An 18,124-nucleotide genomic window follows, 5' to 3' on the forward strand; every position below is an offset into this window, starting at 1 on the left:
GATTGTGAGTTGCTAGTGGAGTAGATGGTAGCAGTTAAAGAGGAGGGATGGCAGGGATGTAGAAAGAAGAGACACCATTGGAAACATGAATATGAAACCTACTTAAGGGCAGTGAGTTTCCACTGTTACCAAGACACCTGTATCCCTGACACTCAGCTCACTCTTGACCTCTGGGCAAACGTATGTAGGGCTGCCTATGGCCATGGACTTGTCTCAGTACAGACCAGTCTTTCAATGCATATGATCATCTTAAAGAAACTGGAAACCCAGAAAGCACCAACAATTAACCCATTGGGCTTCTAGATTTTAAGTCTTCAATTTGCTTCCTTTTTCATCCGATTTCAGTTCATTATTTTTTTCGTTTGCAATTTGGCTGTTTGTGAAATGATCCCTTAACATTTTATATTGACTTGAGTGTGAATTTACTTAATTTAATGAAGAATAATGTGACTATATTATATTCGTGTTATGACAAGTGTTCTTCAGACACAAAGTGGAAGAGTGGTGGCTAAGTGTCACACTGCTTATGAACTGCTTGGCGAACGTAAATGTTGGTTCTTTTCCCTGTGTCTTTATTTTAGCCATTCTACTGAGAACATGTCGGGTTGCCTACAAGTATTTTATTCTCTGCATATTGAACAACGCCTTGTGAAAGAACAGTCTTGGCAAAGCAGGGAAGTACTAATTTTTGTCTATCTTGTATATAACCCCATATCCTTTTTTAAAAAAATCTCCATATGTGGATATTTGATTTAAAAACTCTGATAAAAGTTTAATGTGTTTTTAAATTTCTTAAATGATAAAATTTTTCAGTGAATCTCAAGGCATACTTTGGTAATATAACTGAAAATAGTCTTAGAGGTGAAGTGCATTTAAAAATTACAGCCATCCTGCGGTATGACAAACTGCCTCTAGCTGGCAGGCTAGCAGACCTGAAACGATGATTTGTGAGTTTAATTCCCTTAAATTAATATTATGAAACTGAAGCAATATGACCTCTCAACTCACCAGTGTTATCTTTAAAAGTTCCATGCAGCCAATACACAAAGATATTTTTTCTGATATTGGACACTGTTTTAAAAAAATGGATGTTCTATGTTTTTTGAAGGACATAAAGCCCTTCACGCTAAGGAGATGAATCATAGAATTTCAGTTATCAGTCAGTAGGTGGAAGAGAATCTGAGGAGTGTCCGTAGGGACCACTAAAACCTTATCACATAACAATCATTAAGGCTGGTCTTGAGTTCCAAACCTCAGTGTGAATACTAGGTGGGCTCATCTTGACTGTACCCATATTTGACAACTAGGAAGTGTGATGTTGCCATGGTAATAAGTTGCTAGGATACCTCCAAGCAGCCGTGTAAGCTGACTTCATTAAACTGTATCACATGGATTGAGAACTAATATATGTTTTGATTGAATAGAGAACAAAAAAAAAAAAGTTATAGCTGACTTCTAAAGTTTAATGAAGTTACAAGAAATTTGGAATTCTTATGGGTTATCTCGCCCACAGCAGATTCAATCGTGACATATTTCCTCTAATAACCTACTCATTATCTAGATCTATTCCAATAGGAACAAAAGTTAATTATGACAAAACTCAGATTGTGGTAATTAATAGGTAAAAAGAGCACAAATAACTGATAATTGGTATCTGGCATATCTAGATACCCTGTTCATCTAATCTTGAGTCCCTTCCTCTAGCATTTCCTGAATCATGATTAGTGATAAGATAAAGGTGGGAAAAGTCAGACCTAACACTCATCCACTGGTAAAATTTATTAACAAAAATCGAGATACTGAGTTGGTTCATATCTGCTTCTGATTGTATTATTTGTGATAGAAGGAGTTTCCTTGATAGAAGGAGTTTCCTTTCTTTAACGTTTATTTAATTTTCATATGATGTCCTTCAACAAGTGAATTTCACTGAAAGCAAGCTTCTTATCTCTTACTGTATTTTAAAAAATTAATGTACCCTGGATTTATGTAAGAGTGAATTTATGATAATATATAATTTTAGGTTAAAGAAGACTAAGCCAACATGTACTGTGGCACCACTTCAGGAGAAATCAAAAGGTAGGCTGGATCATCTTTTTCCCCTACCACATGTCTTATTAACTCTTCCATACTTATCTTTTTTAAACTTCCTTTCTTTCCATTGACTTAATTGTCTTTGTTTTGTTAATGTTTCTTTTAAGCTTTGTTTATAAACTTAGTGGATGTTGTGTTCAATATATACATACCATTATTATCTCATGTGGGAGGATGGAGGGAACAAAAAGTGCCTACCGAACTGAGAAGGCATCTTGAGACCAAAAACCGAGGCAGGCAGCTCCATACAATCAATGGATCAGCTTATTATATGGTAACTTACTCACAGGATGGGATTGAGCGGACAGCCATCTGGAAACATGTGTAGTCACACTCCACACTGCCGAGGGGCCGTTGGGACAACTTTGTAGTTAACCTAGGGCATGGGGAGTGTGTGCTTGAAAACAGGAAGTGTGTTCCTAAGTCAAGATTTATGAATGGGTAACTACTCTCATGGACGCCAGGAATATGTCAGGGAGGTCTTCAGCATTGTTTGGAGGCTAACAGGGCATAGAGGTCACCTGGTCCTAATGATTATTAAGCAATATCTATTAACTACAAAGCCCTTAACAACAGAGTAGTGATTGCACAGTACAGCCCCGGGTAAGGTCAGTGGGAGGACAGGAGAAACTGTGTGGACCCAAGATGGCATCAGTTATGCTAACAGGCATACCTCTCAGGACCCTGGGATAGGCCCTCATCATCTCTCATGTGGACCATTGCATAACCTGCAAAATGGTCTTGCTTTAGAGTTTCTGACCTTGGAAGTCCTTTAACACTACAACAAAAGCCTAAAACTTGGCCTCTAATCACATCACTCCCTTCTTCAAAAACAACTTGTTGGGCTTCCCTGGTGGCGCAGTGGTTGAGGGTCCGCCTGCCGATGCAGGGGATACGGGTTCGTGCCCCGGTCCGGGAAGATCCCATATGCCACAGAGCGGCTGGACCCGTGAGCCATGGCCGCTGAGCCTGTGCGTCTGGAGCCTGTGCTCCGTGACGGGAGAGGCCACAACAGTGAGAGGCCCGCGTACTGCAAAAAACAGAAACAAAAACAAAAAAAACACAACTTGTTACCTACAGACTAAAGTATGAACTCCTTAGCTTGGCCTTGAACTCTTTACTGTCTTCCCCTAACTTTCCTTTCTAGCCTTATCTTCTAATTAATTTTTTCATGAACCTGTGTACCTATAACATCCAACTACAAAAACCTATCTATATGCCAACAGTTTAGGTTACATAAAACTACTCCATGGTGACTAAGAGACTTTACAGCACCAAGGAGCATTTCCACCTATTTGGAGTATGAGTTTGTCCTTTGAAGCTTTAAAATCAGACATTCTCACTTCCACCTTTCTGATACATTTAATCAGAATTTTGTTTTTCAAAAACAGACACTGTTGAGTCAGTTAGTTACACTTTTAATGATGCCTACAAGATTTTGGAGAATTTCCTGGCAGCTCTGGTATCTACACTTACTGCCTCATTCCTTGCTTCACGTGTTACAGATTCATGGGGCAACGTACTAAAGGAACCATTTCTGGCATATGACACAGTGCATATGTCTAGCATTTATGTCCTCCAATATATTCTTAGCCATTTCCTGAAGTGATTTTACCCAAAGTCAGTGGTGAAGATTCTTGAGCTGTACAGTCAAACATTTTTCATTTTGTCATTATATTTTCTTGCCTTCTGTTGATTATTATCTAAATAGGATTTTTCAACAGTGACAGTATTAACATTTTGGACTGGATAATTCTGCTGTGGGGGTCTGTCCTGTGCATTGTAGGATGTTTAACAGCATCCATGACCTTTACTCACTGGATGCCACTAGCACCTCCCAAGGTGTGGTAACCAAAAATGTCTCCAGATGTTGCCCAGTGTCTTTGGGGTGGCAAAATCACCCTCAGCTGAGAACCACTGTTTTAAGCATTACATCTTTAACATTACATGTTACCTGTTACTTGTCCTTCAGACTGTCAGGTGTTTCATTCTTCACCTGTGCACAACAGCTATTTCCCTACCAGCATAACATGTTTTAAACCTTACTTGTTTTTAATTTTTGTCATGATCATAGTTGTCTTCTTATAGTGCATTCATCACTCCCATGATTTTGCACTTATGGAGTAATGGAGTTAATAGAGCACCTCCAAACAAACAACAAAAATGAAAATTACTAAGCAAGACTTATATTGAGATTGTCAGTGGCAGTCAGATTGATTTGTTAGCAGCTTTGTAAGTTTAGCCCGTGGAAGTTCATAAACTTCTTGGATATTTCCCTTATCTGAATTTCCATCAGCTATAAACAACTTCTGTAATCAACAGGTAACATGAAATACAAATATAAATGTTAATTAGAACAAAAGACATTTGTTTTGCATCTTGGCCCAAATGAATATTTGCCTGCCTATTTTCCAGTAGGCCAACTTTATGGTTCTTCTGGGCTGGGTACTATGTCTTATTCACCTTTGTATCTCTGTAGTGCCTGTACCAATCCTACAACATATGGAGTCTTCAGTAAATATCAATACTTGTTGCTTTTCCTTCAGAGTCATATAAGAAGGCAGTTCATTCATTCATTCACCAAACATGAATTTAGCATCTACTCTGTGCCATTCATTGTTCTAGTTCTTAGGCTTAGAGTACGTCTCTCAACAAAACAAAGATCCCTGCCCTTGTGGAGCTTACATTCTAGTGAGAGAATACAGCCAACAAACATTAAATATAATAAACAAATCCATCACACAGTATATTAAAATACATACTATTTTTTTAAACTTATTTTTAAATTTTTTATTTTATTTTATTTTTATTATTTCTGGTTGTGTTGGGTCTTCGTTCCTGTGCGCAGGCTTTCTCCACTTGCGATGAGTGGGGAGCTACTCTTCGTTGCAGTGCACGGGCTTCTCATTGCGGCGGCTTCTCTTGTTGAGGAGCACGGGCTCTAGGTGCATGGGCTTCAGTAGTTGCAGCATGCAGGCTCAGTAGTTGTGGCTCGCGGGCTCTAGAGCGCAGGCTCAGTAATTGTGGCACATGGGCTTAGCTGCTCCACGGCATGTGGGATCTTCCCGGACCAGGGACCGAACCCATGTCCCCTGCATTGGCAGGCGGATCCTTAAACACTGTGCCACCAGGGAAGGCCCAATACATAGTATTTTAAAAGGTGGAAGTGCAGTAGAAACAACAACAAAAAATAGAACAGGGTAAGGTAGATCAGGAGATCTGGGGAGAGAAGGATGATTTACAATTTTAAATAGGGTGGTTGGCAGTAATATTTGGGCAAAGATTTGAAAGAGGTGAGGGAGTTAAACTCTGGGAAAATGTTATTCTCTTGGGGCCAGCAAAGGTCCCAAGGTGGGATGGTACCTGACCTGTTGGAAAAAAACATCAGGAGTCAAGTATGGCTAATCTCAGAGGGTGGAAGATGAGGTAAGAGAGGTAATGGAGTATCTGACCTTGTGGGGCCCTGAAAGGGACTTTATATTTAACTTTGATTGAAATGAGGAGCCATTACATGATTTTAACAGAAGAATGATTTTAATGTGATCTGATTTAAATTTTGAAAGGATTATGTGGTCACACCTTTCAAAAAAATGGCCCAGAGAACTTCTATCTCTGATTATGATGGAATAACTTATATCAGACCAACTTTACTACCAAGAATTCGCATAAGAGCTAATCATAAAAAATAATTTAGGGCTTCCCTGGTGGTGCAGTGGTTGAGAGTCCGCCTGCCGATGCAGGGGATGCGGGTTCGTGCCCTGGTCCGGGAGGATCCCACATGCCGCGGAGCGGCTGGGCCCATGAGCCATGGCCGCTGAGCCTGTGCGTCCGGAGCCTGTGCTCCGCAGCGGGAGAGGCCACAACAGTGAGAGACCCGCGTACTGCAAAAAATAAATAAATAAATAAATAAAAATAATAATTTAAATATATTTTATGATATATAAAATAAGTATAAAAGTAATATATTACATATATATTAATATACAGTAAAACCATTTTTTAAAAAATATAAAGTAATAAAAGTATTTAAAAAACAATGTTTTAAGTTGTCAAGAGCAATCATTTCCAACTCAAAAGGCTGAGATTCTGAAGGAATAACTGCAGAGAACTGAGCCCGAATATCTGTGAGCAAATTCCCCAACAGGTGTTTGCCTGTTTCTAAGTGACATGTATGCTGGGTAATATTTTAGGACATGAAGCAGAAAATAGCTTCTTGGAGGCTAAAGGACTGAGCAGAGATTTCAGTAACTTAGCATTTGCCGGGGAGACAGAGGTGGGAGTTGAAGGGAGTTTAAGTCTTGCCAAGATGGAAAGCCCTTGGCAAAGACAAGCTTTCAGTTGAAACTGTTGAAGAGCTACACGCTGTAATAACGGCATACAATAGACTAGCTTTTAAAAAAGTCTAAAACCCCATTTTTTTTGACATTTGGCATGCTATTTATTTCATCTTTAGCTCATCCTTTTACACTTTCTATTTATTGTGTTAAAACCCAGTTTTGACTGGATTAAAGTGATATGCCTACCAGAAGAAAATTAAATTTTTTTTGGAAAACTATAAGGTAAACCAGAGCCTTACAGGTTTGTGTACACAGTCTCAAGCATTCAATCGAAACTTACCAGACATTAAAAGAAATATACCTTGGACTTCCCTGGTGGCGCGGTGGTTAAGAATCCATCTGCCAGTGTGGGAGACACGGGTTTGAGCCCTGGTCTGGGAAGATCCCACATGCCGCAAAGCCACTAAGCCCGTGTACCACAAATATTGAGCCTGCATGCCACAATTACTGAAGCCTGCGCACCTAGAGCCTGTGCTCCACAACAGGAGAAGCCACTGAAATGAGAAGGCTACACACCGCAACAAAGAGCAGCCACCACTCGCCACAACTAGAGAAAGCCCACATGCAGCGATGAAGACCCAATGCAGCCATAAATAAGTAAATAAATAAATAAATTTTAAAAAGTACAACTTATCAGGCATAAAAGAATGACAAAAACCAAGAGAAGAAACAGACAATATCAGCAGACCTACAAAAGATCCAAATAGACATTATTTGACAGGGATTTAAAAAACTATATTTAATATATTCAAGATAATAGAGAAAATGATGAAAAATTATATCAGAGAATTAGAATCTATAAAAAATAAATAGAAATTATTGAGCTGAAAAATACAATAATAGATTAGATTTAACAGATGATAGGGCATGGGCAACAAAAGCAAAATAAACAAGTTGGGTATATCAAACCTACAGGCTTTTGCACAGCAAAAGGAAACAATTAACAAAATGAAAAGGCAGCATATGGAATGGGAGAAAATATTTGCAAACCATATATTTTATAAGGAGTTAGTATCCAAAATATATAAGGAACTCCTACAACTCAATAGCAAAAAAGCAAATAACCCAATTTAAAAGTGGGCAAAGGACCTAAGTAGACATTTTTCCAAAGAAAACATACAAATGGTAGTAGATACAGGAAAAGATGCATAACATCACTTGTCATCAGGGAAATGCAAATTAAAATGTAGAAAATAAAAGGAAGAAATAATAAAGAGCAGAAATCAATGAAATAGAAAACAAATATTCAGTAGAGAAAATCAACAGAGCCAAAAGTTAGTTTTTTGAAAATGTGAATAAAATTGATAAATGTGTAGCAAGTCTGATGAGAAAGAGACAGAGAGAAAGAGACAGAGAGAGAGAGAAATTACCAATATTATATAAGAAAAGAGAAAACACAACTTAGAATTGACACAGAATTGACACTGGTGAATTCTTCCAACATTAAAAAAAAAAAAAAAACTATGTTACGTAAATTATTCCAGAAAATAGGAAAAGAGGGAACACTTAAAGACCCATTTTATGAGGTCTCTAACCTTGATTCTAAAACCTAGCTTTGACATTATAAGAAAGTAAAATTATAGACCAATTTTTCCTATAAAATAGAAGTAAAAATTCTAAACAAGACACTACCAATTCAAATTCAGCGATATATAAGAAGGATAATGCAACACAATCATATCAGATTTACCTAAGACATGCGAGATTGATTTAACATTTGAAAAGCAATCGGTGTCATTCATCTTATTAATAGAATAAAGGAGAAATCTCAGATGTTCACTTTAATAATTGCAAAAGATATTTTAATGAAATTCTATATTCATGATTAAAAATATTTTTAGCAAACTGAGAAGGGAACTTTCCTAATTTGATACAGATTATCTTTTTTTAAACTCCTACAGTAAACAGTATACTCTTAAACAATTAATGGGTCAAAGAAGAAATCACAAGGGAATTTAGAAAATATCTGGGGACAAATGAAAACAGAAATATAACATACCTATAGATTGCAGCAAAAGCAGTGCTAAGAGGGAAATTTATGGTAAACACATAAAAAAAGGAAAAAGATTTTGAATGAACAACATAAACTTATACCTCAAGGAACTAGAAAAGGAAGAATAAACTAAGCCCAAACTTACAAGAAGGAAGGAAATAATAAGATTAGAGAAGAGATAAATGAAATAGAGAACAGAAAACAAATCAACAGAAAGAAGATTTAGTTTTTAGAAAAGATCAGCAAAGTTGACAAATCCTTGGTTAGACTAAGAAAAAAAGCAGAGAAGACTCAAATAGCTAAAATTGGGAATGAAAGAGGAGACATTATAACTGATCACAGAAATAAAAAGGATTATAAGAGGCTACTGTGAACAATTATATGTCAACAAATTGGGTAACCTAGAAAAAAATGGATAAATGTATAGAAATATACAACCTACCAAGATTAAATCATGAACAAATAAAAAACTGAACAGACCTATAACTAATGAGGAGATTGAAGCAGTTATCAAAAACATCCCAACAAAAACAAAAAAGCCCAGAAATCTAGGGTAAGAGGATTATAATTTAAAGATGACCACAAACTTGCACATTTGCTCATATCTTATTGGTTCATACTTATTAACAAAGCTCTACTTAGCTCTGAAGCAAGCTGAGAAATGTAATCTCTACCTGGATGATCTTGCGCTCAGTAAAATCCTGTTTTGGAAGAAGGAGTAAAAAGTTTTGAAAAGATCATTAGTAGTCTGCCATAATTCTTTTTTTTTTTGCGGTACTCAGGTCTCTCACTGTTGTGGCCTCTCCCGTTGCGGAGCACAGGCTCCGGACGCGCAGGCTCAGCGGCCATGGCTCACGGGCCCAGCCGCTCCGCGGCATGTGGGATCCTCCCAGACCAGGGCACGAACCCGTGTCCCCTGCATCGGCAGGCGGACTCTCAACCACTGCGCCACCAGGGAAGCCCCATAATTCTTTTATAATTAAAATTTCTAACGTTCTATTACAGATATTTGGAAATATAGTTAATTTTTGCAATTTGATCCACATTGCTAAAGTCCCTTATTATTTCTTGATATATATTATACATTTTATACTGTGTATACATACATATTATATATGATACATATAAATTTTTGAGTTCTCTACATAGATTATCATAATCATATGTGAATAATGTCAGTGTTATTCTTTCTTTCCAAATCCTATGCCTTTATTTTCTGATTTTTCTAAGCTGGCTAGAACCACCAATACAATAGTGAAGAGAAATGAAAAGTCGGCATCTTTGACTTGTTTCTGATTTTAAAGGAAATGCTTTTAATGTCTTCTCATAAAGAATGATGTTTGATGTATGTTTTGGGTAGATATCCTTTATGAAGGTAAAGAAGTTCCCTTTGACTTCAATTTGCTGAGAGTTTTGTTTTTTGTTTGTTTTGTTTTGTTTTTTTTGTTTTTTTTAAATATAAATGAAAGTTTAATTTTATCAAACATTTTTCTGAATGTGATTTTCTGTTTAATTTTTTAAAATAAATTTCTCATATTTTAAAAAATATTTATTTGGCTGTGCAGGGTCTTAGTTGCAGCAGGCGGGATCTTTTTAGTTGTGGCATGCGAACTCTTAGCTGCAGCATGTGGGCTCTAGTTCCCTGACCAGGGATCGAATCCAGTCCCCCTGCATTGGGAGCGCGGAGTCTTAGCCACTGGACCACCAGGAAAGTCCCCTGTTTAATTTTCTAATGTGGACAATAACATTTGTAGATTTTGTAATGTTAAGCCACTCTTACATTCCTTGGATACCCCCATTGAAGGCATGATGTACTATCTTTTTTTGTGTACTGCCATATTTAATATGCTCATATTTTATTGGGTTTTAAAATCTATGTTGATGAGTGAGCTTACCACTAATTTTCCTTTCTGTCCTCTCCTTATCTGGATTCAGTGTCAAGACTGTAATGGCCTCATGGAATGAACTGGGGAGTATTCTGCTTTTTCTATTCTCTGAAGGATATGACCTAAAATTGGAATGATCTCTCCCTTGAAAGTCTGATGGAGTTCATTTGTAAAATCATTTGGATCACTTGTTTTCTTTGGAGGAATCTTTTAATGTTAATTCAGTTATTTTAATTTTAGGACTCTTAAGGCATTCTAATTCTCCTTCCATCAATTTTGGTAAGTTATATCTTCTAGAATATTTTACATTTTGTCTAAGTTTTCAAATTTATTGGCATAAAGTTTAGTCTTTGCTCTACCTATACTTCTCCTCATATTATTTATTTGGGCCTTTTGTCTTTTTTTAAATTAATCTAACTGGAAGTTTTCCTTTATTAATAGTCTTTTCAGTGAAGAACTCTTATCTTTTAAAAAAATCTTTCTAATTGTAAGTTTGTTTTCTACTTCATTGATTTCTCCTCTTTCCTGTATTGTCTTCCATGTTCTTTGGGTTATTCTTTTCCTAACGTATATCTTATACCTAGCTTACTAATTTTCAGTCTTCTTTTCTAACACAGGAATTTTAGGGTATAAACCCCTCTATGTTCAACTTTTGTTGCATCACACAAGTTTTGTAATATTTTCTTTATCATTTAGTTACAAGTATTTTTAATGTTTATTACAATTTCTTTTTTTGATGGATGAATAATTTAGAATGTGTGTATACATTTCTAAATATTTGAGAATTTTAAGACTTATTATTAACAACTTCCAACTTAATTGTATTGGTCTGTATGATACCAATTCTTTAAAGTTTTTTGAGGTTTGCTTAATGCTTAGAATCTAGTTATTTTGTAGCCAGAAAGTCTAAGTGTCAAGTCCATCTTACTGCTAAGAACTGGAATCCTGATCGATTCTTCCCTTCTACTCTCTGTCTGAAATTCCCACTCTCATTACACACCCAAATAAAACAAAACAAACAAAAATACCAACTACATTGGAGAATTGAGGTCAATTTTTATTTTTGGCACTTGAAACTGAAGTTAAACAATAGTATTTTAAAGCAATATGGATCAGTGTATTATTTTCAAAGCCTTGTACGCTTCTAAATAAAAGTATTTATACATATTACATATTTAGGGCAATATTTGTGATTACATGGGAACTCCGAATTGATGCATCTGGGTTTAAATCCTGCCTCTAACAATGTCTAAACTCTTTTTTAAATCTGTGATCCAAGATAGTACTAGTTACCTACTTCATAGTACTGTTGTGTGGATGTATAGATGAAAAATACTTGAAATAGAGAGATCATTCAATACTTGTTATCTGTTATTATTGTTATTACTATCCTTCAAAATAGAAGCTTGATTAACGCTGTTTCAGTTAGTGAGTGACTTATTTTGCTTTATAATTTTACTCTTTCACCTCAACGTTTATGAGAAATCGTTTTGTTTGGAGACAGTAACTTGATAAGCATGTAAGGTATGAAATGAGTCATTTATGGAGATCATGCCTTTTATTTTGGAATAAATTCCACAGCCATCCCATGTTTTAAGAAGCACATGACAGACTCAGAGTTAGTTTTATATCATTAAATATAAACATTAAGCATTTTTTAGTTAAATATTTTTTGGGATGACTTGCCATCCCAGTCACTTTAGAAAGTTAAGTAGCTTTCATTTCTACTTCAGAGCATGTGTTATATGAAGAGCTAATGGTGTTTAATGGTGATTTGAGGAACAGATACTTGGTGTATGCTCTTTTAGAGAATATCATTCATGTGTGCTTAATTTAATTGTAATAACAGTTTTGGGTTTTTTTCTTTACAGGTTCTGGCTTCAGCGATCCTCTCACTGGAGCACCATCTCAGTACTTACAGAGACTTTCTAAAATGGCCATTTTGGAGTATGATACCATTCGTCAAGAAACAACCAGAAAATTTAAAAAGAGCAAGAAACAAGAGCTTTGAGACTGCTGATTATCCTTTCGTGTGATGCTTTCTTCACTGGCTTCTAAGGTTTGTCTTTTTCCTTTCTTTTCCTTTTTTCGATATATGATATGATGTGCAATGATTTACATACAATGGAAATGTAAATAGGAAACAAATATTTTCTGTTATATACGGCATATGTTGTATTTTGTTAATCTTACAGACATTTAAGTTATTATTTATACAGTTTATATATGGGGACATAAGCCTAAGAAAAATTATATTCTATGAATTTTATGCACATTAGTTATATCTTTTGATTCAATTTGATAAATGTTTTTTGAGTATCTGCACAATGACGTTTGCTAGGAGCTGCAGAAGATTCAAGAATGAGTCCTCACTGTTAGGGTTAGAAGGCTCCCCATGAGAACCCCTTCTTTTCCCTGCTCGAGCTTGAAAGCAGTTGTGAGATAAGTATTCAAGCAGATGAAAATGAAAATATTAGTTTTGTTTGCTGATAAAACCTGGAAGGGAAATCCTGGCTTAGATGTGTGGCAACAGTGGGTTTCCTAACACTGAACTTCAGAATTGGGCAAATGTACACACTCAGATATCGCTCACCTCAGGCTCACCTGCTGAATTGGGCCTTTACTACCAAGCAGAACAAGGCATCTCTACTGCATAGACAGGTGGATCCCTGAGGGGAAAGTGGGTGGGAAGAGAGACTCGCTCAGTCTCTAGGGGAGGAGGAAGAAGGTCTAGGTCAAGAGGAAAAACCCCTCCTCAAGAAAGCCTGAGGTGTTTGTCAATGCAAGTCCCTGAAAAACAGGGAGAAATCAAGGATACCAGTGGCCGATCCAGCAGAGAATGAGAAATGGGCCATAAGAGAACAACACAGTGTTAACAGAGGAACGAAAATGAGGCAGTAATGTCCAACAGGGAGGTAGAGAAAGCTTCATGGAGGATGCAGTGTTAGAAATGGGCCTTAAAGACATGAAAGATGGAGGGAGAAGGCATTTCTAGAAAGATGGAATAACATAGCAAGGACATACTATGCATTTGGGAATGATATACTTGGCTGGAGCACTAGGTGGTATAGGGCAAACTTCGTCAATTCATGTGCCTACAGACACCAAGCCAGTAGCACATTGAATGATACCAATCAGATGAAGGCTGTGGTGACCTGGGTCATGTTTCTCCATTCATAAACAGGCACTCACTGCCTAGTTTCAGCCCTCTTGTCGTGTGGGAATGTGGACCCAAAGTTGCCAGATATTCTAACTTTTCATGAGAAGCCAGAATCTGGATTTTTGTGAAATCTTCCAATGTGTAAATATTAGCAACTAATTCAAAATAAGCAACTTATAATTAAAAATTTATAAAGCCATTGTGCAAGCCAAAGAAAATTACATGGGCAAGCCAGATCTGACTTTGTGGGGCTATTTATTTAAATTTGTTTGTTTATTTATTTATTTATTTTGGGCTGTGCTGGGTCTTCACTGCACGTGGGCTTTCTCTAGTTGCAGCAAGTGGGGGCTACTCTTCGTTGCAGTGCACGGGCTTTTCATTGTGGTGGCTTCTCTTGTTGCAGAGCATGGGCTCTAGGCGCGTGGGCTTCAGTAGTTGCGGCACATGGGCTCAGTAGTTGTGGCACATGGGCTTAGTTGCTCCGCGGCATGTGAAATCTTCCCGGACCAGGGCTTGGACCCGTGTCCCCTGCATTGACAGGCAGATTCTTAACCACTGTGCCACCAGGGAAGTCCCTGTGGGGTCATTTATTTATGCATCCTCAGGATCAAAGGACTAGAGGGCGATAGGGCTCAAAGCATAACTTGATCACATCTGGTAGAGAACCTTCAGATGCCAAGCATGAGTCTATATTTCCTCTGTTTCACAATGGAAGATTTTGACAATGAAAGTAAATTATTGCTTTTGTGATTTAGGAAGATTCACCCAGGTTCAATTTGTAGGCTAGATTGTAGTGGGAGGAGACTGGAGATAGGGAAACCAGTCAGGAGGTTTTTATAAAAATTGAGGTAAGAATCTCTCAGTAGAAAGGTAGAAATAGGAATCGGAAGGACAGATTAAGATAATTAGGACATCAAGGCAAAGGACTTAAGATCCTTTGATATAGGCTATCAGGAGAGGAAGGATCAAAACCAGCTTATTTCTGGTCTTAGACATAAGATTCTCAGGAGATGCTAGTTTGGGGGAAAATGAGGATGAGTGCAACTTTGGGTATATTCAGTTTAATGTGCCATCAGGACATCCACAGAGAGATGCCAAGCAGGTAGTTGAAAGCAGATGTGTAGTTCCAGAAAAAGATACTGACTGGAGTTAAAACTTTGAGAAACATTTGCATAACCTAGGCTGTGTTTTCCCCAATAAAAGAGGAGAGAGAGAAAAGAACCCAGATTTATAAGGGATGAGAGGAAATAGGTAGAGGACAAATGAAGAAGGAGAAGGAGAAGGAAGAGAAGAAGAAGAAGGAGAAGAAGAAAAATAAACTATCACAGATGTAGGAGGATGAACATATTCTATGTCCTTGCATGCTCTATATTAATGTATAAAATACACTATTAATGTGTGTTTATATGCATTACATGATGCATTAGTTTCTAGGGAAATAACCAAGTAAACTTAAGTGGATGTGTTTTTGCCTACATCTGAATTTTGACTGAGAATGATTTAGATATTACCTGTACCTTTTCTATGTTCTGACCACCTCCTCCAAGTGTGGCCAATGATTTAAGAAATGAGAAGCAGGAGAAAAGGTTTTCTCAAACAAAAATTTGATGAACTTTTAAAAAAATTTATTTTATTAAAGTGTAGTTGATTTACAGTGTTGTGTTAATTTCTACTGTACAGCAAAGTGATTTAGTTATGCATATATATACATTCTCAGAACACAGTACAATTTATGTCAGAGAATATTTTGTGGATAGGCACTTCTAAACACCTTTGATTATCAGATGGATTTCATTTATTGAGCTCCTACATGTACTCTAAACATTTAATATTTTTGTAAACCTTATGAAAACCCTAAAAAGTAGGTAGGTGACATTATTCCTAGTTTATAAAATAAGTAGATCGAGGATTGTTTTATACTTGGTCTCCAGCTAGAAATAGGAGAACTAGAATTCTAACCTACTAGGATTTAAAGCCCATATACATAAAATCAGTAGAATAATAATTGTTTTAAAACGTAAACTTAGTTGATACAGCATGGTTTAATTACTTAAAATTTAGAGCAAGATAGTAAATACTTGCACAGAAAAAAATATCTCCTAGTATTGAGTTGAGTTCCTGACTTATGACACTAACACATCTTGGAGCATTTATACCAGTAGAGTAGAAAGACCCCTCCCCCATCTCCCCTATGAAAGAGTTCAACTGAAGCCAATTCAAGAAAGGAGTGGAATGTTTATTTCTTTTTAATAAGTGAGATATGCTAACGATAATTAATCATCTTGGGATTGAATTTAACATGTTTTTCATTAAATCGTAAAAAAAAACAACACAGGCTCTACTTCCTTACATTGCATTTACTCTTTTTGTTCCTCATGAACTTTTTAGAAAAACCAACATGTATTTGGTACTCAGAAGGCTCAAATCGTCCCCAGTTGAGCACACCCAAGATTTAGACATAAGGATAAGATGCCAACTTCTGATATTGTAGCTACCATGGATGTTAATTTCATGCTTGGGATGAAGACCATGTTGCCAGCATGACCCTTTTGCGTTTGTGATTTGGAAATTCCTCCAGTGTAAGCAATATCAGTCACAATTTGGGGAAACTAGACCTTACGATAAATATTTAGGATGGGAGAATAGAGTGCTGATTTTAGGATGAGAAAACAGTTCTTTACAAAAAGTGATTACTTCAGTGAAGGACAAACCATTAGTCAATGATAGTTCCGAAGACATTTCCTGAGAAGACATTGTTCATCAAGCAACATTTTAATATGTAATTTAGACTCCTGAGTACATATGGTCACCATGAATCAGATGCCATGTCTTAGATTAAGGAATGGGTATGTTAATTAATATCTTGTGATTCTGATTCACAGTCTCTGTGAGTTTGGTTGATGTGAATTGGTACACAGATCCTGATCATCCTGGGCAAATTAATGAAATGAGGGTTTGTTTTTTTTTTACTAGAAAAATAAATTTAGTATTTTTGGAAAAATAGTATACATTTTTAGGAATGTCAGCAATGTAGAAAAGTACAAATAAAAAGTTTACAAAACACTTCAAATCTCACCCACTCGTAAATAACATCAGGTAAACATCTTTCTCTGCATATATGCAGATAGATACAGAAATACCTGTATTAAAACGGATCATTCTGTGCCTCCTATGTTTAAATAAAGTTAATTTTACTCTTGTAAAAGAAATAAGTGAAACTGAAGTCCTTGCTAAAATCCAAATGTTATTAATTTTAAAATATTTTATAATATAGGTCTAGGTCTTCTTTCCTAAAAGAGATTTTTTTTTTTCCCTAAAATATTCCTCTTCAAGAAACTTCTGGTTCTGGTCGAAAACATTTGTCAACTTAGAAAAACCTACCTAGTCGTCTAAAGATGAGTTTAAAAAGTTTCCAGATACTGCCTTTGTTGCAAGGGAAACTTAAGCATAAGTACTACACAGAGACCTTGGAACTTGAACCGCATTCTCCACTAGGGTTGGTCTCTGTTTCACTTAGTCACTCACACTTATAAAGGGTCTTCTATGGGACAATAAGTCACCGCACCCAAAGATAATTAACCCCTTTGCAGAACCAGCAAATCTTTATAACATTAATAAAGTGAACAAAATGTTGAGAGAGACAGAGAGAGAGAGATTCTTCTGTAAGGTTTTTCAAAGTTAAGCGTGCATCCGGATCTGGAGAGCTTGTTAAAATACAGATTCTTATAGGTCTGGGGTGGGTCTGAGAATTTGCATTTCTAACAAGCTCCCAGGTGATGCTGATGCTCTGATCCACGGATCACACTTTGAGTAGCCTGCCTGAGAATCACCTGCACTTAGAGTTACCTGGTGCATTTTTGAGACACACCATAGTCCAGGCTCTACTCCCAGAGAATCTGATCTGGCTGGTTTGGGGTAGCCACTGAACATGGGTAAGTTTTAAAATCTCCCCAAGGATCCTACTGTGCAACTAGGTCTGAGGATTACCGTTGAAATGTTAAGAGATTATGAAAAATATCAAGAAATTAAAATAACCTTTTTCCTTCTATTCAGAGCTTTATGGACACTATTACATTGTCTCCCGGTATTAGTTGTTGCTGTGGAGAAATCTGATTCTTCACCATTTTTCAATCCCTTGTAGATTATTTGCCATTTCTGCCTGGATGTCTAAAGATTTTCTTGATTCTTGAAACTGAATCAGAGTATGACTCACTGTGTGTTGTCCTAGATCAAAATTTCCTGGAACATAGTATGTTCTTTCAAAGCTGCATATTCCATTTTTTCTACATTTTTGGGAAATTTTTTCTTTCATTGTATCTTTGAATACTTACTCCTTCTGTCCCATATTTTTGAATTCTCTACTTCAGGAACACCAAAGATGCCTGAGATCATCTTTATCTGTTTTCAGTATCTGGCGAGTTGGAAAATAAGATTTGTCAATATTTTTCTATTTTCTTTCTGATTAATCTGTGGAATTTTTTTTTCTCCCCTAGCTGTGTTGGCTGTTGATGATTTTAGTGTTTCTTCTAGGTCAGCTATTCTCCACTGTGCCCAGCAAGGTGAAGGTATTATTTTCCCATTTTATAGACAAAGAAATTGTGATTTAATAACTTACCCAAGTTTCCACAGCTCACAGATTCCAGAGCCCAGGTTTGAA

General features: G+C 36.6%; 1 protein-coding gene across 1 annotated transcript in view; it reads left to right on the forward strand.

Moving 5' to 3' along the window:
* The window catches only part of CUNH8orf89 (chromosome unknown C8orf89 homolog), a 54,944-nt gene that overhangs the window by 21,880 nt on the left and 14,940 nt on the right, over window positions 1-18,124 (forward strand). Inside the window, exons 4-7 of the mRNA XM_029222478.1 lie at window positions 582-671; window positions 2,018-2,076; window positions 10,548-10,586; window positions 12,179-12,366. Of these exons, the coding sequence (XP_029078311.1) occupies window positions 582-671; window positions 2,018-2,076; window positions 10,548-10,586; window positions 12,179-12,318 (328 nt within the window). The 3' untranslated portion in view covers window positions 12,319-12,366. The remainder of the gene's footprint in view (window positions 1-581; window positions 672-2,017; window positions 2,077-10,547; window positions 10,587-12,178; window positions 12,367-18,124) is intronic.

Source organism: Monodon monoceros, unplaced genomic scaffold, assembly GCF_005190385.1.
Source record: "Monodon monoceros isolate NGI ecotype Baffin Bay Population unplaced genomic scaffold, NGI_Narwhal_1 Super_Scaffold_14, whole genome shotgun sequence".
NCBI classification, from domain to species: domain Eukaryota; kingdom Metazoa; phylum Chordata; class Mammalia; order Artiodactyla; family Monodontidae; genus Monodon; species Monodon monoceros.